The 22373-nt window shown below is 40.3% G+C and overlaps 2 protein-coding genes across 2 annotated transcripts in view; one reads left to right on the forward strand and one right to left on the reverse strand.

Annotated features, from left to right (window-relative positions):
• Positions 1 to 22373, reverse strand: part of LOC126071886 (zinc finger protein 709-like) — a 1190808-nt gene that overhangs the window by 1058978 nt on the left and 109457 nt on the right. The window lies entirely within an intron of this gene.
• The window catches only part of LOC126071753 (zinc finger protein 709-like), a 53074-nt gene continuing 31534 nt past the window's right edge, over positions 834 to 22373 (forward strand). The window contains exon 1 of the mRNA XM_049875988.1: positions 834 to 953. Within this exon, the coding sequence (XP_049731945.1) occupies positions 834 to 953 (120 nt within the window). The remainder of the gene's footprint in view (positions 954 to 22373) is intronic.

Genomic DNA, 22373 nt, shown 5'->3' on the forward strand with positions numbered 1-22373 from the left:
CCATAGTCTTTTTCACAAGTTTAATATAGTCCATCTTTTTGTTGAGATATTTTGATCAAATGTTTTCAGCAAATCAGCAAAGTAAAAACTTATCTGCAGGAGGTGAGGCCAATATGGCAGGCTAGTCAGAGGATTCCTGTGGTCACTCTTACAACAAAGACCCATAAAAACAAGTGAGTCAATTATATAAGACAAACTAGGAGCACTCTTCATCAAAGACAAAGTTGAGGAATCAGACTGAGCAGCAGGGGGAGGGAGAGACAGTTCAGAAGCAGTGAGGAGTTGCCAGACCTGACCTGGCCAGTACTATTTCTAGTGCTGCCATAACAGAAATACCACAAGTGGATGGGTTTAACAATGAGAAATTTATTTTCTCACAGTCTAGTAGGTTACAAGTCCAAATTCAGGGCATCGGCTCCAGGGGAAGCCTTTCTCTCTCTGTTGGCTCTGGAGGAAGATTCCTTGTCCTCAAACTTCCCCTGGTCTAGGAGCTTCTCAGGCGCAGGGACCCCAGGTCCAAAGGACGCACTCTGCTCCTGGTGCTGCTCTCTTGGTGGTGTGAGGTCCCCCCTCTCTGTTAGCTTCCCTTTAACTCTTGAGAGATAAAAGGTGGTGCAGGCCACACCCCAGAAAAACTCCCTTCACCTTGGATCAGGGAGGTGACCTGAGTAAAGGTGGTGTTACAATCCCACCCTAATCCTCTTAACATAAAGTTACAATCACAAAATGGAGGACAACCACACAACACAGGGAATCATGGCCTGATAAGTTGACACATACGGGGGGGCACAATTCAACCCATGACAGGCACCTTGCAGGCTGGATCAGCTGTCATGAGCGGCGAGGAAAGCAGTGGCACTTGGGATGTGTGTTCCACATCAGGAGAGACTGAGTGGCAGAGAGTCAGCCCAAACCTCCAGAACCAGCGAGAAATGGTGCTTGACTGGCAAAAGGTAAGCAAAAACGTCTAACAAAACGCATGGATCAAAAAAAAAAAAAAAAAAAAAAAACCTCCTTTTGGGAAATAGCCCTCTCCCATTTACCTGCTCACTCCCTGCTCTGCTCTGTCCTGGCCTGGTTTCAGAGATTGCTGCGCTCCCTGGCCCAGGAGTCACACGCCCTGAGCCATTCTCCCAGCTACAGAGATGGAACAAATTAACAAACAGGAAAAAATAATCTGCAAGCTCCCCTAAACTGGGAGCTCAGCGCAGGAAAAGCCCCATGGCCGAGGCACAGGCATAAGGGGTCCACAGACTTCAAATGCCTTTCACCCATGTGTAGACCCATGTGGGCCCATTTCAACAGCGTAGGCCCTCGTTAGCACAGTATACCAGAGCATATACCTGAAGCCTATTTTCATCTGTATCTGCCATAAGGGGGAGTAGCAGGTTCGTGATATTTGACACTACCCTGCCCATTCAGCAGGGTCTTCACCTACCCACATCAGGGGCCTGAGGAATGGTGCCTCCACCCACTCCACCAAGCCACCTGCAACAGGGGTCCAAGAATAATGATGACTCCCACTCCTTACAGCCAACGGCACTGGATGCCCATAGTCCAGCTGCAAAACCCACCTACCTATGTGTTCTAGGGAACAGGGACATGACTCCCACCCAGACATGCAGGGGCAGCAGTCAGCCCCCTGCCCTGATCAGTGCATGACTGCCTAGTGCAGCTAGATACCTATGTCTACTCCAATCACACCACCTATCTAGGACTGCAGGTGAGAGCCAGCACCATACACTCAGTGACTGACGACCCGGACACCTGAGCTGAATCCATGCAAGAAAAGTAAAAGGACTCTTGGGCTCACATACCTAGTAACAGTTCTAATCACCTGGAGACAGGATGTGAGAGCTCCAGAGATGCCAATAATCAAACTAGCTCACCCAACCAGCCTATTTGGGCATATCAAAACAAAACAAGGAGCTAGGACAGAGTAAGCAAACATAAAAAAAAAAATTGTAATAACTTATTGAGGCTCAGAGACAACAGTCAATATCAAATCACATAAAGAGGCAGACCATAATGGCTTCAGTAAGCCACCAAAACAAAAAATCAAAAAACCTTCCGGAGGAAGGGAACTTCTTGGAATTGCCAGAGGTAGAATTCAAAAGGCTAACATACAGAACTCTTCAAGAAATCAGGAAGAAGATCAGGCAAAATGCAGACCAAGCCAAAGAACACAGAGACAAAGCAATAGAGGAACTTAAGAAGGTTATTCAAGAGCAAAATGACAAATTTAACAGACTGAAAGAATCCATAGAGAGACAGCAAACAGAAATCTAAAAGATTAAGAATAGAATTTCAGAATTAAACAACCCAATAGAATGTCATAGGAACAGAACTGAGGCAATGGAAGTCAGAATTAGTGAGATTGAACATGAAGAACTGGTGACAAGCTTATTTGAGAAAAATCAAATAGAAGAATTTTTTTTAAATGAAGAAACCCTAAAAATTATGTGGGAATCTATAAAGAGGAAAAACCTATGAGTGACTAGAGTACCAGAACAGAAAATACAGAGAGAATTGTTGAGGATATGTTGGCAGAAAACTTCCCTGATATCGTGAAAGATGAGAAGATATCTATCCAAGATGCTCATTGAAACCCACACAAGGTAGATCCCAAAAGAAAGTCACCAAGACATATTAAGATTAAACTTGCCAAAACCAAAGGTAAAGAGGGAATTTTAAGAGCAGCTAGGGGTAAAAGAAAAGTCAGCTAAAAAGAGGAGTCAATAAGACTAAGCTCTGAGTGCTCAGCAGAAACCATGCAGGCAAGAAGGCAATGACATGACATATACAAAGCCTTGAAAGAAAAAAATTGCCAGCCAAGAATGAAATATCCAGCAAAACTGTCTCTCAAATATGATGGCAACATTAGGGTATTTCCAGACAAACAGAAGTTTAGGAAATTTATAAAAACCAAACCCAAATTTCAAGAAATACTAAAGGGAATCCTCTGGTTAGAAAATTAATAACATCAGATAACAACCCAAGACTAGAACACAGGACAGAGCAACCAGATATCAACCCAGACAGGGAAATCAAAAAAATAAATCAAAGCTAGAACACTGAAAATAGGGAAACAGAGAGGTCAATATGTAAAATATGACAATATTAAAACCAAAAAAAGGGACTAAAAAATGTAATCATAGATCTTTCATATGGACAGGAGGTTAAGGCAATATAAAGAAATACAAGATTTGTTTAAACATAGAAAAATAGGGGTAAATATTAATGTAACCACAAAGGAAACTAACAATCCTACACACCAAAATAAAAAACAAGAAAAACATAAAGGCTCACCAAATACAAAATCAACAACAAGGAAAAAGAAGAAAAGAAAAATGACTCAGCACAGAAAATTAAGTGGAACGGAGAAGCTGTCAATAACACACACACACACACACACAAGTCAAAATCACAGCACTAAACTCATACCGACCAATAATTATGCTGAATGTAAATGGACTAAATGTACCAATAAAGAGACAGAGAACAGCAGAATGGATTTAAAAAAACCACGATCTATCTACATGTGCCTAAAGAGACAAACCTTAGACTTAAAGACACAAACAAAGTAAAACTCAAAGGATGGGAAAAAATATATCAAGCAAACAATACTCAAAAAAAGGCAGGAGTGAAAGTATTAATCTCGGATAAAATAGAATTTAAAGCAAGAACCATCATGAAGGAAAGACACTATATAATGTTTAAAGAGTCAATACACCTGGAGGAAATAACCATAATAAATATTTATGCGCCCAATGACAGGGCTCCAAAATACATAAAACAAACCCTAACAGCACTGAAAAGAGAAATAGCTCCACAGTAATAGTGGGAGACTTCAACATACCACTTTCGGTGAGGGACAGAATGTCCAAAAAGAAGCTCAATAAAGAACCGAAGATCTAAAAGCCACAACCAACCAACTTGATCTCACAGACATACACAGAACATTCCACCCAACAGCAGCCAATATACTTTCTTTTCCAAAGCACGTGGAACATTCTCCAGAATAGACCACATATTAGGTGGCAAAACAAGACTTAACACAGCCCAAGACACTAAAATATTACAAAGCATCTTTTCTGACCATAAAACTATAAAAGTGGAAATCAGTAACAGAAAAAGCAAGGAAAAAAAAAAAACTTGAAAACTGAACAACACCATCCTCAAAAACTACTGAGTTATAGAAGAATATTAAGGACAGAATAAGAAATTCATAGAATCAAATGGGAATGAAAACACATCCTACCAGAACCTTTGGGACACAGCAAAAGCAGTGCTCAGAGGTCAATTTATAGCAATAAATGCACAGTTTCAAAAAGACGAAAGGGCTAAAATCAAAACATTAGCCCTACAACTTAAACAAGTAGAAAGTGAGGAGCGACAGAAGCCCTTAGGCGACAGAAGCCCTTAGGCACCAGAAGAAAGGAAATGATAAGAATGAGAGCAGAATTAAATAAAATAGAGAATAGAAAAACAATTGAAAGAGTTAACAAGACCAAGAGTTCATTCATTGAAAAGATTAACAAAATTGATAAACCATTGGCCAAACTGACAAAAAAAAAAAAAAGGCAGGAGAGGAAGCAAAAACACGAATAAGAAATAAGAATGGCAGACTCAACTGAAATTAAAAGGATCATAACAGAATACTATGAAAAACTGTACTCCAACAAATTTGAAAGCCTAGAGGAAATGGACAAAATTCTAGAAAAACATTACCTACCTAAACTAACACAAACAGAGCTGGAACAGCTAAATAAACCCATAACAAAGAACAGATTGAAAAGGTAATTTAAAAAACTCCCAACAAAAGAAAACCAGCTTCACTGGAGAATTCTACCAAACTTTCAGAGAAGAGTTAACACTACTACTACTAAAGATATTTCAGAGCATAGAAAAGGATGGAATACTCCCAAACTCATTCTATGAAGCTAGCATATCCCTGATCCAAAACCAGGTAAAGACACCACACAAAAGAGAAAATTACAGACCTATATCCCTCATGAACATAGACACAAAAATTCTCCACAAAATTCTAGTCAATACAATTCAACAACATATTTTTTTTTAAAAATCACCATGACCAAGTGGGATTCATACCAGGTATGCAGGAGTTTTTTTCTTTATGCAGGGGTGGTTCAACATTAGAAAAACACTGAATATAATCCATCACTTGGTATCACATAAATAAAACAAAAGACAAGAACCACATGATTTTATCAATTGATGCAGAAAACGCATTTGACAAAGTTCAACACCCATTCTTGATTAAAAAAAAAAAAAAACTCTCAGCAAAATAGAAATAGAAGGAAAATTCCTCAACATAATAAAGAGCACTTATACAATGCCAACAGCCAACATCATCCTAAATGGAGAGAGTCTGAAAGCATTTCCCTTGAGATTGGGAACCAGACAAGGATGCCCTTTATCACCACTCTTATTCAACATTGTGCTGGAGATCCTAGCCAGAGCAATTAGGCTAGATAAAGAAATAAAGGGCATCCAGATTGGTAAGGAAGAAGTAAAAGTATCTCTATTTGCAGATGACATGATCTTATACACAGAAAACTCTAAAGAAAAGTACTGAAACTAATAGAAGAGTTCAGCAGAGTGTCAGAATACAAGCTAAACATACAAAAATCAGTTGGATTCCTCTACACCAACAAAAAAAATCATTGAAGAGGAAATCACCAAATTGATACCATTTACAGTAGCCCCCAAGAAGATAAAATACTTAGGAATAAATCTTACCAGAGATGTAAAACACTTATACAAAGAAAACTACAAGACACCACTGCAAGAAACCAAAATGGACATACGTGGAAAAACATACCTTGCTCATGGATAGGAAGATTTAACATTGTAAAAAAGTCCATTCTACCAAAAGCGATCTACAGATACAGTGCAATTCCAATTCAAATTCCAACAACATTTTTTAATGAGATGGAGAAACAAATCACCAACTTCATATGGAAGGGAAAGAAGCCCCGGATAAGTAAAGCATTACTGAAAAAGAAGAACAAAGTGGGAGGTCCCACTCTACCTGATTTTAGAACCTATTGTACCACCACGGTAGTCAAAACAGCCTGGAACTGGTACAACAACAGATACATAGACCAATGGAACGGAACTGAGAATCCAGACATAAATCCACCCACATATGAGTACCTGATATTTGACAAAGGCCCAGTGTCAGTTAAATGGGGAGAAGATAGTCTCTTTAACAAATGGTGCTGGGATAACTGGATATCCATCTGCAAAAAAATGAAACAAGACCCATACCTCACACCATGCACAAAAAGTAACTCAAAATGGATCAAAGACCTAAATATAAAATCTAAAATGATAAAGATCATGGAAGAAAAAATAAGAACAATGCTATGAGCCCTAATACATGGCATAAACAGTGTACAAAACATTATTAACAATGCACAAATACCAGAAGAGAAACTAGGAACCCCTAAAAATCAAACACCTATGCTCATCCAAAGACTTCACCAAAAGAGTAAAAAGATTGCCTACAGACTGGGAAAAAGTTTTTAGCTATCACATTTCCGATCGGCATCTGATCTCTAAAATCTACATGATACTGCAAAAACTCAACTACAAAAAGACAAATAACCCAATTAAAAAATGGTCAAAGGATATGAATAGGCACTTCACTCAAGAAGACATTCAGGTAGCTAACAGATACATGAGGAAACACTCACCATCATTAGTCATTAGAGAAATGCAAATCAAAACTACAACGAAATTCAATCTCATTCCAACAAGGTTGGCATTAATCCAAAAAACACAAAATAATCAATGTTGGAGAGGTTGTGGAGAGACTGGAACACTTATACACTAGCAAGGAATATCACTACTATACGATCCAGCAATCCCACTTCTTGGAATATATCCTAGAGAAATAAGAGTCTTTACGCAAACAGATATATGCACACCCACGTTCATTGAAGCACTGTTTACAATAGCAAAAACATGGAAGCAACTAAGGTGCCCATCAATGGATAAATGGATAAATAAATTATGGTATAGTCACACAAAGGAATACTACGCATGGATAAAGAACAACCATAAATCCGTGAAACATTTCGTAACATGGAGGAATCTGGAAGGCATTATCCTGAGTGAAATTAGTCAGCTGCAAAAGGACAAATATTGTATGAGACCACTATAGTAAGAACTCAAAAAATAAACAGAGAAGAAAATATTCTTTGACGGTTACGAGAGTGGGGAGGGATGGAGGGAGGGAGACGGTTTTCACTCATTAGATAGGAGATAAGAACTATTTTAGGTGAAGGGAAAGACAACACACAATATAGGAGAGGTCAGCACAACTGGACTAAACCAAAAGTAAAGAAGTTTCCTGAATAAACTGAACGCTTCAAAGTACAGCGTAGCAGGGGTGGGGGTTTGGGAACCATGGTTTCAGGGGACATCTAAGTCGATTGGCATAATAAAATCTATTAAGAAAACATTCTGCGTCCCATTTTGGAGAGTGGCATCTGGGGTCTTAAATGCTAGCAAGTGGCCATCTAAGATGCATGAATTGTTCTCAACCCACCGCAATCAAAGGAGAATGAAGAACACCAAAGACACAAGGTAATTACGAGCCCAAGAGGCAGACAGGGTCACATAAACCAGAGACTACATCAGCCTGAGACCGGAAGAATTAGATGGTGCCCAGGTGCAGCCAATGGCTGCCCTGACAGGGAACACAACAGAGAACCCCTGAGGGAGCAGGAGAGCAGTGCACTCATGGAAGTAGCAGTTAAGAAATCAAGAGATGCATTGTGTTGGGTAAACCTGCTGCAAAAGACCTCTTTCAAGTGTTGAAAAGCAAAGATGTCATCTTGAAGACTAAGGTGCACCTGACCCAAGCCATGGTATTTTCAATTACATCATATGCATGCAAACGCTGGACAATGAATAAGGAAGACCGAAGAAGAACTGATACCTTTGAATTGTGGTGTTGGAGAAGAATATTGAATATACCATGGTCTGCCAAAAGAATGAAAAAATCTGTCTTGGAAGAGGTACAATCAGAATGCTCCTTAGAATCCAGGATGGCGGGACTAAGTCTTACATACTTTGGACATGTTATCAGGAGGGGTGAAGAAGGACATCATGCTTGGTAAAGTAGAGGGTCAACGATAAAGAAGACATTCAACGAGATGGATTAACACAGTGGCTGCAACAATGGGCTTAAGCATAACAATTGTGAGGATGGCGCAGGACCAGGCAGTGTTTCATTCTGTAGTACGTAGGGTCGCTATAAGTTGGAATCTACTTGAAGGCACCTAAAAACAATAACAACATTGGCCAATGCCTGCAAGGTACATACCAAGAACAAGGCAGACTGCAGCCCAGGGCCAGACAAAAGTCATGTTTTTTACAACTCGCCCAGGAAATTTCAATCAACCTGGACAAAAGCAGCAAACACTCTGGGGTAGAAAACTAGGGCAGAGATAACTCCTCAAGGATTAGGGGAAAAATAACATCGAGCTGTTTTTCCAAAGAACCAAGGCAAAACGCCCCATAAAGGAACTCATATCATCACAATGTGTATATTTTCACAAAAATAAAGTAAAATTCAAGAACAACACCAAAAGGCTTTGTTTTCCAAAATAGCTGGGCAAGTAGAGGCCACGTAGGTCCCACATCTGGTGGGCAAACTAGCTTCAGGAAAGGAGGGAGCCTGATGCAGTCACTCATATTCACTGACTGGATCAATCATAACTATGCACTAAGGCCCGAGTCATGCATATGCATTGAGATCCCAATGACTAGGGGACCTAGAACATCAGAATGCTCTGTTTAGGGCTTCCTAGCTTGGTGAGAACATCCATGCTGCAGAAAGCGTACAGCACATTTCTGGGCACAGTAGAAGCCTCGTGGTGCAGGGACCTCTGTCATACCTTGTCTGATGTGTCTCTTTGATTTTATCCTTTCTGATGATAGTAAATGAGTAACTAAGTATAGGTAATAGTCTGAACTTTGTGAGTCATTGTAGAGAATGAATGAACACACAGAGGACAATGAGTCAGCAGGGGCTGGCAGTAAAGAGTAAAGACCCAGCTCTGGGTGGCTGGGTGATAGAGAAAAGCTGCACAGGAAGTCAATGAAGAAAGATAGAGTCCTTCTAGCTTGAAACCTAGTCAAAAGGGACTACAGGGTCAGAGAGAGAGAGGAGTTGCCAGAGAAGTGGCTGGCAACTAGGATGGAGATGTGAAAATGTGAGGCTGGGATCAATTTCAACTGGGAATTGGATTCATGCTGATCCCGGCCACACAATTAGTGAGAAATGTGGGGTTTGCTCACCTTGCCCCTATTATAGTGCAGTCTGTACGGTAATCCGTGCAGCAGCCATCTTTTAAAACCATGATAGCAGGCATACTTGAACCTCCTACTTCCAGAAGTAGCGAAATGCAGACATTTGGTTAGCACCAAGGTATGAATAGAAAAACAGGCTTTTCAATATTTAAATGGAGGTACATCCTCATAATTATGAAACCTTTCCACATTTGAACTTCTTGTGAAAAAAAACACAAATAATTAACAGAGCTCATAAACCCCTCCCATCCTCTCTAGTAGCTTCTAATGTCCCTGTCTCTCTCTCCTTCCATCACCCCATCTCCTGTGACCCTAGTCTGATTTTAGTTTTCAACCTCATTAAACTCCTGATCCAGCATCATCACATGAGCTTTTGTCTTACCCTGGAAGACTGTCTCTCTCTCTCTCTCTTTTTTAACATGTCTAATTCATAAAGAAAACAAAAATCCTCACAACTGGACCAATATGCAACATCATGATAAACAGAGAAAAGAATTGAAGTTGCCAAGGATTTCATTTTACTTGGATCCACAATCAACATTCATGGAAGCAGCAGTCAAGAAATCAAATGACATATTGCATTAGGCAAATCTCCTGCAAAAGACCTCTTTAAAGTGATAAAAAGCAAAGATGTCACTTTAAGGACCAAGGTGCACCTGACCCAAGCCGTGGTGTTTTCAATCACCTCCTATGCATGGCAAAGCTGGACAATGAATCACAAAGTCCAAAAAAGAATTGAAACCTTTGAATGATGGTGTTGGTGAAGAATATTGAATATACCATGGACTGCCAGAACAAACAAATACGTCTTGAAGACAGCCAGAGTACTCGTTGGACGTGAGGATGGCAAGGCTTCATGCTTAGGACATGTTATCAGGAGGGACCAGTCCCTGGAGAAGGACATCATGCTTGGTAAGGTACAGGTCAGTGAAAAAGAGGAAGATTCTCAACGAGATGGATTGACACAGTGGCTGCAACTATGGGCTCAAACATAGCAGCGACTGTGAGGATGGCGCGGGGCTGGGCAGTGTTTCATTCTGTTGTACGTAGGGTCCCTGTAGGTCAGAACCGACCTGATGGCACCTAACAACAACATGTCTCATCTTTTCTTCATTTACACAGACCTTCTTTTCTTCACCTACATGGGCCTTTGTTTATTACAAAACTCTTTTTTTTCTCCTTTTTTAAAAAATTTTAATTGTGCTTTAAGTGAAAGTTTACAAATCAAGTCAGTCTCTCATACAAAAATTTATACACACCTTGCTATACACTCCTAGTTGCTCTCCCCCTAATGAGACAGCACACTCCTTCTTTCCACTCTCTGTTTTCATGCCCATTTGGCCAGCTTCTGACCCCCTCTGCCCTCTCATCTCCCATCCCAGACAGGAGCTGCCAACATAGTCTCATGTGTCTACTTGATCCAAGAGGCTCACTCCTCATCAGTATCATTTTCTATCCCATAGTCCAGTCCAATCCCTGACTGAAGAGTTGGCTTTGGGAATGGTTCCTGTCTTGGGCTAACAGAAGGTCTGGGGACCATGATCTCCAGGGTCCTTCTAGTCTCAGTCAGACCATTAAGTCTGGTCTTTTTATGAGAATTTGAGGTCTGCATCCCACTGCTGTCCTGCTCCCTCGGGGGTTCTCTGTTGTGTTCCCTGTCAGGGCAGTCATCGGTTGTAACTGAGCACCATCTAGCTCTTCTGGTCTCAGGCTGATGTAGTCTCTAGTTTATGTAGCCCTTTCTGCCTCCTGGGCTTGTAATTACCTTGTATCTTTGATGTTCTTCATTCTCCTTTGCTCCAGGTAGGTTGAGACCAATTGATGTACCTTAAATGGCCGCATGCTAGTGTTTAAGACCCCAGACCCCACTCTCCAAAGTGGGATGCAGAATGTTTTCTTAATAGATTTTATTATGCCAATTGACCTAGATGTCCCCTGAAACCATGGTTCCCAAACCCCCGCCCCTGCGACGCTGGCCTTTGAAGCATTCAGTTTATTCAGGAAACTTCTTTGCTTTTGGTTTAGTCCAGGTGTGCTGACCTCTCCTGTATTGTGTGTTGTCTTTCCCTTCACCTAAAACAGTTCTACTATCTAATTAATGAATACCCCTCTCCCTCCCTCCCCACTCTTGTAACCATCAAAGAATATTTTTTTTCTCTGTTGAAACTATTTCTCCAATTCTTATAATAGTGGTCTCATACAATATTTGTCCTTTTGCAACTGACTAATTTTAATCAGCATAATGCCTTCCAGATTCCTCCAAGTTATGAAGTGTTTCATGGATTCATCATTGTTCTTTATTGATGCATAGTATTCCATTGTGTGAATATACCATAATTTATTGATCCATTCACCCATTGATGGGCACCTTTGTTGCTTCCATCTTTTTGCTATTGTAAACAGTGCTGCAATGAACATGGGTGTATCAAACCTCATTTTTGTCTTTCTGTCTCTCTTTCATTCATTTGCTTTCCCTTATCCCCTCTATCACTTTCTCATTTAATCTTTCTGTTTCTCTCCAAATCTTTTTCTCATGGAATCTCCCTCAGTCTCTCATCCTTAAGTTTCTCTCTCTCTTTGTCTTTCCATCTCTCTTTCCCTTTTTCTCAAGCCTTCTAAAACTTACTGTACCCTCAAGTTCATTTCATATTCTGGTATAACCAAACATTCTATTTTGAGACAAAACAACTTTCTTTTTCTCTCTTAAAAGAAAAATTATTACCAGTTATATTTTTTTCTTTCTTGCTTTTCAGGCCATGCTAGAACTTTCAACTTAGTTCTTAAGGTGGTTAAGCATTTTAGGTTAGTCAGCAAAGTGGAGTTTATCTGCAAAGGACAACTTAAAAATGTCTGTGGTTAGCTTACAATAATAATTCTTATTATAAAAGAATAATAATTCTTATTATAAAAGAATTCTTATTATAATGCAAAGCCAAATAAGGTCAATTAAAAAGAATGATTAACCTTATTTTCAAAGAGCTTTAGATATAATACAGAATAATTTTGAAACTATTGGCCTTGATGATGCTAGATTCAAAGGAAACAAAGCTGCAATCAAGTTAGTAATTGAAATAAAAAAATTATGACACAATATTGTGTGCTTGTTTAGTATCAGGCAAACGTTACTAACATAAAATTTAATTCACAGAAAATTTGGTACTTCTCTTGATTTGGCTACATGTTTTATGTAATTCATAATATAGTGAATAAACCATTTTAGTATTTTTCTCTTTATAAAACAGAAACGAAGTTTTGTGTCTTTCCAAGAAGTTTCAAAGTTGTCAGAAGTTTATCATAGGTCACCAAGAAACAATACTTGAGTTATTTTATTCAAGATCTTAAAGGTAAAAATTTTACCTTTTTCCAAAATCAAGCAGCTCTGTTTCTTACTCAAAAGTCTATGTTCTTAGACCACATACTTTTGTGGTTATGGGGGGGGTGAGGGAGGGCAGGTGGGAGAGGATTATTTACTGATTAGTTAGCTGATTTTTTTTTTTTAGCTGATAAGAACTACTTTAGGTGAAGGGAAGGACAATACTCAATACAGGGAAGGTCAGCTCAACTGGACTGGACCAAAAGCAAAGAAGTTTCCAGGATAAACTGAATGCTTCAAAAGTCAGCGGAGCAAGGGTGGGGGTTTGGGGACTATGGCTTAAGGGGGCTTCTAAGTCAATTGGCAAAATAATTCTATTATGAAAACATTCTGCATCCCACTTTGAAATGTGGCGTCTGGGGTCTTAAAAGCTAACAAGCGGCCATCTAAGATGCATCAATTGGTCTCAAACCACCTGGATCAAAGGAGAATGAAGAACACCAAGGTCACACGATAACTACAAGCCCAAGAGACAGAAAGGGCTACATGAACCAGAGACCTACATCATCCTGAGACCAGAAGAACTAGTTGGTGCCCGGCCACAACTGATGACTGCCCTGACAGGGAGCACAACAGAGAACCCCTGAGGGAGCAGGAGATCAGTGGGATGCAGACCTCAAATTCTCATAAAAAGACCAGACTTAATGGTCTGACTGAGACTAGAGGAATCCCAGCGGTCATGGTCCCCAAACCTTCTGTTGGCCCAGGACAGGAACCATTCCTGAAGACAACTCATCAGACATGGAAGGGACTGGACAATGGGTTGGAGAGAGATGCTGATGAAGAGTGAGCTACTTGTATCAGATGGACACTTGAGACTGTGTTGGCATCTCCTGTCTGGAGGGGAGATAGGAGGGTAGAGAGGGTTAGAAACTGGCGGGGTTGTCACGAAAGGAGAGACAGGAAGGGCTGACTCATTAGGGGGAGAGTAAGCGGCAGTATGAAGTAAGGTGTATATAAGCTTATATGTGACAGCCTGACTTGATTTGTTAACGTTCACTTAAAGCTCAATAAAAATTATTTTTAAAAAAAGTCTATGTTCTTAGAGACACAGAACTTTTTTTTAATATAATTTTTATTGTGCTTTAAGTGAACGTTTACAAATCAAGTCAGTCTCTCACACAAAAGCCCATGTACACCTTGCTACACATTCCCAATTACTCTCCCCCTAGTGAGACAGCCCACTCTCTCCCTCCACTGTTTCTTTTCATGTCCATTTCACCAGCTTCTGACCCCCTCCACCCTCTCCCCTCCAGGCAGGAGATGCCAACATAGTCTCAAGTGTCCACCTGATCCAAGAAGCTCATTCCTCAGCAGCATCCCTCTCCAACCCATTGTCCAGTCCAATCCATGTCTAAGAGTTGGCTTTGGGAATGGTGCTTGTCCTGGGCCAACAGAAGGTCTAGGGGCCATGACCACTAGGGTCCTTCTAGTCTCAGTCAGACCATTAAGTCTGGTCTTATGAGAATTTGGGGTCTGCATCCCACTGCTCTCCTGCTCCCTCAGGGGTTCTGTGTTGTGTTCCCTGTCAGGGCAGTCATCGGTTGTAGCCAGGCACCATCTAGTTCTTCTGGTCTCAGGATGATGTAGTCTCTGGTTCATTTGGCCCTTTCTGTCTCTTGGGCTTGTAATCACCTTGGAGACATAGAACTTTTGCTTTCTAGGCAGATAAATAATAAGCTAAGGAATAAGACTATTAAAATAGAGCAAACTTTGTTAAGATTTTAACATACTTCATAGCTTTTCAGGCTCCGGAATCTATTCTACTGAAACTTTGCCTTCGAAGTAGATGACATAAGAATAAAATCAATTCTTCAATGTAGTAATTAAAGAAAATTTTGTTATCTTAACAGGGAGAAATTGAATTCTTTGCTATTTGACATTACAGCTCTCAAATATTTTCATAAATTAGCCCATTTGATCTTTAGTTGCAGCAAATAAGAACTTCAAATATATTAAATTAATCCCCTTTAAGAAACTTTTCAAATTTCTTGTCTTTTTTATGTATCTTTTATAGTACAACCTTTCAACTGGCAAAAATGAACATTCATTACCAGACTTAAATATCAAGATATCTTTTCTCTGTGGTACAAAAAGAAAGGGCCTATAAGCTTCTATTATAAATGAATATCTATTAATTCTATTTGATATCAGTAAGATACATAAAAATCTTGGAAATTAATTTAAGCCTATACATAGCGTTTTGTTCTATTGTGCATAGGGTCACTGAGTTGGAACCAACTTGACGGCACCTAACAACAACAAAAATATATTACAAAACAGTTACTGTTGAAGTAAATTTTGTTTAAACAGTCTGTTTCTCTTTAAATCTTTACCATTTCTTATATTTTTTCAGTCTAACTTTAGCTTTGTCCATGGCCACCCAATTTCTGGTAACTGTGTTAAGACAGCATTTTTCGTATTTAGACCTCATTAATATTCTTATCCACCACACATATGTCACTTTGTCATACTGAGTAAACGATGCAGGAAACATCAAAAGAAGGCTTTCAGAAGGAATGAACAGAGTCACTGTACCGCAAAGAATTGTTCAACATTCAACCGTTTCAGGAGGTGGCATATGATCAAGAACTGATGGTACTGAAGGAAGAGGTCCAAGCTGCACTGAAGGCATTGGCGAAAACTAGGCTCCGGGAACTGATGGAATATCAACTGAGATGTTTCAACAAAATGATGCAGCAGTAGAAGTGCTCACTTGTCTATGCCAAGAAATTTGGAAGACAGCTACCTGGCCAACCAACTAGAATAGATCCGTATTTGTGCCCATTCCAAAGAAAGGTGATGCAACAGAGTGTGGAAATGATAGAACAATATCATTAATATCACACAAAAGTAAAATTTTGCTGAAGATCATTCAAAAGTGGTTACAACAGTACTTCGACAGGGAACTGCCAAAAATCAAGCCAGATTCAGAAGGGGACGTGGAACAGGAGATATCGTTGCTGATGTCAGATGGATCCTGGCTGAAAGCAGAGAACACCAGGAAGATGTTTATCTGTGTTTTATTGACTATGCAAAGGCATTTGACTGTGTAGATCATAACAAGCTATAAGTAACATTGCCAAGAATGGAAATTCCAGAACACTTAATTGTGCTCAGAAGGAACCTGTACATAGACCAAGAGGCAGTCACTCCAACAGAACAAGGGGATACTGTGTAATTTAAAGTCAAGAAAGGCGTATGTCGGGGCTGTATCCTTTCTCTATACTTATTCTTCTGAATGCTACACAAATAATCCAAGAAACTAAACTATATGAAGAAGAACACAGCATCAGGATTGGAGGAAGACTTATTTCGAATCTGAGATATGCAGATGACACAACCTTGCTTGCTGAAAGTGAAGAGAACCTGAAGCACTTACTGATGAAGATCAGAAACCACAGCCTTCAGTATGAATTACACCTCAACATAAAATTTAAAAAAAAAAATTCCTCACAACTGGACCGATAAGCAACAACATGAGAAACGGAGAAAAGACTAAAGTGGTCAAGGATTTCATTTTACTTAGATCCACAGTCAATGCCCAAGGAAGCAGTAATCAAGAAATCAAAGGACATATTACATTGGGCAAATCTGCTGCAATAGAACTCTCTAAAATGTTAAAAAGCCAAGATGTCACTTTAAGGACTAAGGTGCGCCTGACCTAAGCCATGGTGTTCTTAATGGCCTCATGTGCATGTGGAAGCTGGACAGTAAATAAGGAAGACCGAATTAAAACGGATGCTTTTGAATTATGGTGTTGGCGAAGAATATTGAATGTACCATGGAAGCCAGAAGAACGAACAAATCTGATTTGAAAGAAGTACAGTCAGAATGCTCATTAAGAGCTAGAATGGTAAGACTTCATCTCACAAAGTTTAGATATGTTATCAGGAGGGACCAGGCCCTGGAGAAGGACATCATCCTTGGTGAAGTAGGGGGTCAGTGAAAAAGAGGAAGATATTCAACGAGACAGACTGACGCAGTGGCTGCACCGATAAGCTCAAACAGAGCAACGACTGTGAGGATGGCGTAGAACTGGGCAGTGCTTCATTCCGTTGTACCTAGGGTTGCTGTGCGTTGAAACCGACTCCATGGCACCAAACAACAGCAGTATTCATATTATTTATCTTTTTTTTTTTCCTTAAAGAGGTTTTCATCTGCTCAGAAGGGTCTCAGAGGCTTATTATTGAGAAAAAATTGGTTACTCTTAATGCATTTACATAGTTTAAGTTGACTTACATATTTTGAAAGAGATAATTAAATTCTTTCCTTCCAAATTTTATTGTTGTTTTTATTAGAAGGAAAGAATTTAATTATCCAAAGAAAGGTGATCCAACAAGAAGAAGGAAATTACTGAAGAATTTATCACTAATACCACACGCAAGTACAATTTTCCTGAAGATAATTCAAAAAAGGTTGCAGCAGTACATTGAGAGGAAACTGCCAGAAGTTCAGGCCGGATTCAGAAGAGGACGTGGAACCAGGGACATCAACGCTGACGTCAGATGGATCCTGGCTGAAAGCAGAGAACACCAGAAGGCTGTTTACCTGTGTTTTATTGACTATGCAAAGGCATGTGACTGTGTGGATCATAACAAATCACGGATAACATTGCAATCAATGGAAATTCCAGAACACTTAATTGTGCTCATGAGAAAGGTGTACACAGACCAAGTGGCAGTTGTTTGAACCCATCAAGGGGATACTGTGTGATTTAAAATCAGAAAAGGTGTGCATCAGGGTTGTATCCCTTCATCATACTTATTCAATCTGTATGCTGAGCAAATAATCTGAGAAGCTGGACTGTATGAGGAAGGATGTGGCATCAGGATTGAAGGAATACCCACTAACAACCTGCAATATGCAGATGACACAACTTTCCTTGCTGAAACTAAAAAGGACTTAAAGCACTTACTGAGGAAGATTAAAGACTACAGCCTTCCGTATGGATTACACCTCAGCATAAAACAAAAATCCTCACAACTGGACCAATGAGCAACATCATTGTAAATAGAGAAAAGATTGAAGTTGTCATGAATTTTACTTGGATCCACAAACAACCCCCATGGAAGCAGCAGTCGAGAAGCCAAAAGATGGATTGCATTAGACCTCTTTAAAGTGCTGAAAAGCAAAGATGTCACTTTGAGGACTAAGGTGTGCCTGACCCAGGCCACGGTATTTTCAATCGCCTCATATGCATGTGAAAGCTCGACAATGAATAACAAAGTCCAAAGAAGCTCTGATACATTTGAATTATGGTGTTGACAAAGAATACTGAATATACCACGAACTGCCAGAAGAACCAACAGGTCAGTCTTGGATGAGGGAAAGCAAGAAGGCTCCTTGGAAGCGAGGATGGCAAGACTTCATCTCACTTATTTTGAACGTGTTATCAGGAGGGACCAGTCTCTGGAGCAGGACGTCATGCTTGGTAAAGTAGAGGGTCATCAGAGGCAGGAAGACCCTTAATGAGATGGACTGGAGCAGTGGCTGCAACGATGGGCTTAAGCATAGCAATGATACTTGGGATGGCGCAGGACTGGACAGTGTTTCATTCTGTTGTAAATGGGGTTGCTATAAGTGGGAACCGACTTGATGGCTGCTAACGACAACGACAACATTCTCAAGATTGTCGTGGAATTTGGTGGCTTCATACTAGGTGATGGAACTTTATTAAGAGAAAGCATTACAGATACGCCATATGGTGAGAGATCAGGGCTGACTTGGGAGCTGAGTTCACTCCCTGCAGCAACAAGGGAGATGTTGGTATCCTGCTGCTGATTTATAATTCTAGCATCAGAATTGCGATGTGGCGGATTTGAGAGATTTCTCTGTCCCCTTCACATGGTTGTCAATGGATTGATGATCTTTTCCAGAGATCAGGGTGTAGGGTACCAGTGGTTCCTCTACTTAGTGGTTGGGTGGTCATGTTCATGTGCCTGATGGGGAGCATGGAAATGACAAAAGTTGGGAGTACAACCTCCAGAGTGGCTTGTGAGGAATCGCTTCCTCCCAGGATTTGTGACAGGGGAATGTATGTTCTTCTGGAGAAAAGTACGCTTGAGCCCTTTAGGTATTTTATAATCATGGGCAAATGCACCATCAAACAGCCTTGGACTTCAATAAACTCCTTTGCAAAATGGGACTCAATCTCTTCATCAAGGATAGCAACATCCGGAGTACATTTTTATAGCTGTGGTGTAAAGAGCTGTTTTGACACGTTCTCTTCTCTCTGTGTGAATGTGTGTGTGTGTCTGTGCGTAAATATCTGTGTCTGCTTGTATGTGTCTCTGTGAGTGTGTCTATGTATATGTGTATCTCTGTGAGCATCTATGTTTCTGTATGTGTGTGTCTGTGTGTGTCTCATTGTGTGTACATACTCAACATTGGTGGGCAGCAACACAGAAGTTTGTGAGAATAGGGATTGCAGCCCCTTCCCTGAGCTTTAATTTCTCAATACCTTCCTATCACCACAAAATGGGACAGAGAGGAAGAGGAGAAAGTGAGCCTGTGATAATTATTACCCAAATAAGTTCCAATGACCACTGCTTCAAAAGAATATTTTCATTCAGTTTGGACATATCTACTTCTAATAGCCTGGAGTTCTGAAGATATTGTGGCCAGCAGGCCGCCATTCCAAGTTGGGTTTCCAAAGGCCCCTTGGCCTCTCAAGCTTGGTGAGGGCAATAGAAGGAAAAGCTCCCAGTTCTTCAGTATGTTTTTATTCCTTAAAACCTCATCTAGGTTGACCCTGTCCTTGATATAGTGCTGAGTAACGTGGTGAGTAGCAGAGAAGGAGACGAAGTAGTTTTCCTCTCAATGAGTTGATGATCTTAAAATGGAAAGAGTTGTTTCATTTATATAGTGTTTCCCTCATTTCTTCACTTTAACATGCTCTGGAACCTTCTGATAGAGGGGAATAAAACTGAAGTGGTCACAGTGAAAACATAGATACATGTTCCCTGTGTTAGCAGCACTGTTTAATCTATGAGACAGTGAGTTTAGCAGAGAGTAAGAGGTCTGATGACTGAGTCATAGGGTAGAGGTTAGGAGACTGCAGAATCTTGTTTGAACTGACTACGAATTGAGTCCAGTCCCCAGTGCTGTCAGCTCCACCCATCTTCCTCCATACATAGGTCATTTCTTTTAGGAATCAGTCATCTTTGAGGATGTGGCTGCGGACTTCACTCTGGAGGGGTGGGCTTTGCTGGATCTTGCTCAGAGGAAGCTCTACAGAGATGTGATGCTGGAAAACTTCAGGAACTTGCTAAGGATGACTTTACTCCTCTACTTATTTAGAGAACAAATGCTTCTTGTTCATCAAGACTGTTCCAGGATTTGAAATGTGGGAAAGGGAATACACTGGTGAATATGACAGACACAGTCAGCACCGTCATGGTGCTAGAGTCTAATTGTTTCTCTGTGACCAAGAGAATCTGTGTGTTCAACTGAGTTTTTCGTTCTGTCGTGGTGATAAGACTTGAATCTCCCTTAGTGCCACCAGTGTGAATATAGGCTTCATGGGTCACTTTGGGGACACTGAGAAGTTTGTTCTTGGAAACCTCGTGAGAATTTTACTGTGTTTACAAAATTGCCTACCATTTTTACCCCTTGTTCTGTTCTTGATGAAATTCTGAAACAGCTAAACTACAGAACAACTTTCTTGGTTCATAGCTGCTATCTTTCTTATATGATTTGTTCACTTTTTGTTTCATATGAAGAGACTCAAGCTAAAACTAACGGGTCAATTTCTTAGCAGAATATTTATGAGAAGAAATATCCAAGGAACATAATTTCACCAGAAATTATTTGTGGGCATCCAGTTTAGGAAAAATTTGGGAACACCATAGCATTGATTAGCAAGAGAAAAACCATGGGAGACCTCTCAGGCGAGGTATGCCTTTGTAGAGGTGCAATACTCCACTAGAGGGATATCTAACAGAATTTTAATAATAATCATCATCAAAACAAAACAATCACATAAGGCAATTTGTTTATTCACAGAGAAACTTCAAAAAAAATTTTTTCACGAATGTGAATTAAATATTGAGTGTTTGAAACATAATTCAGTTGGAAACAATTATCCAGAAACCCCATGTATAAGAAACATTGTTTTGAGCTCTCTTCCAGAAATTTTGTATTATTTCACTTTCAAACAGCTCACAGAGGGGAGATAACCTACACTTTCACTATAAATTGTAATGATGTAATCATAATAGATATTAATAAATATTAACAAATCATTAATAAACAATGTGTTTCTCATCTTTGACAGAAACCGTAGGGTTGATAGACCCTGTGAAAGTACTGAACCTAGTAATCAATGTGAAGAAAACTTCAGCCAGCTTCCAAATATTGGTGTGTGTGAAAAACCTGCTACCACAGAGTTCATGTGAGCACAGCAAGCGTGGAAAAGTCTTCGTGCATCATTCCTCCCTTAGGAGCCTCATCACGAATCACACAGGACAGAAACCGTGTCAATGTCAACAATGTGGGAAGGTCTTCCCCATCATACCTAAAAACACATGGGAGAACTAACAGTGGAGAAAGACCTTATGTGTGTAAATTATGCGAGAAAGCCTTTCTTTGTACCTCTTCCCTCCACTGGCATAAACAGGATTCACACTAAAGAGAAAACATACAAATGTAAGCAATGTAGGAAAGCTTTCGTTTACTTCTTCTGTTTTATTAGTCATGTGAAAACAGACACTGGAGAAGATCCATATAAATGTAAGGAGTGCAGGAAAGGCTTCAGTTTGCCTTGTTTACTTCAAAGACATGAAATCGAGCACACTGGAGGAAAATCCTATGAATGCAAACAATGTGAGAAAGCTTTCAAGTGGCCATCATCTTTATCAGTTTGTGTAAGAATTCACACTGAAGGGGAATTCTACAAATGCGAGGAATGTGGGAAAGCCTTCTGGTATCACTGGTCACTTCAAAGACACAGGAGAGTGCGCCCTGGAAAGAAACCTTATGAATGGAAGCAATGTGGGAAAGGCCTACCCTTGGCCCTCATCCTTAAAATACCGTCTGAAAACACACAGGGTACATTTACCATGTGAGAAACCCTGTGAATGCAAGCCATGTGGGAAAGCTTTCAGGTGTCTCAGGTCATATCAAAGCCATGTGAAAACACACACTACAGAGAAATCTACCCAGAGGGAACATGGAAGAAAGGCCTGGTGATCTACTTCTGAAAAATCAGCCACTGAAAACCCTATGGAGCACAGTTCTACTCTGACATACATGGGGCTGCCATGATCTGGAGTTGACTCAATGTCAACTGGTAATCCTTGGGCATCAGCATCATGTGTTTCCTGGGCTTGTCCTGAAGCCACCTCCGTTTCTAAGTTTCCATTGATTATTTATTTCTGGGAATCGTGACAGATTCACACCCACCCCACTGTTGGGAACATTTCTCTGTGCGGTGACAACATGGAGGGAAGTGGTGGCGAACCCAATGCCTGGGGACACAGGTCCCTGGGTCACAGCAGCTCCTGCTGCTCCATAAGTATCAGCTCAGCACCCGCGAGCACTATCACAGGAAAAACAGTCTCAAAACCTAAAGGAGAGAAAGTGAGGTGGGGAGAGGTGCAGAGGGTCTGGCCTGTGTGTGTCTCCAGGAGCGTTTGTGATTACATTTACC

Source organism: Elephas maximus, chromosome 3 (assembly GCF_024166365.1).
Source record: "Elephas maximus indicus isolate mEleMax1 chromosome 3, mEleMax1 primary haplotype, whole genome shotgun sequence".
In the NCBI taxonomy this organism is placed as follows: domain Eukaryota; kingdom Metazoa; phylum Chordata; class Mammalia; order Proboscidea; family Elephantidae; genus Elephas; species Elephas maximus.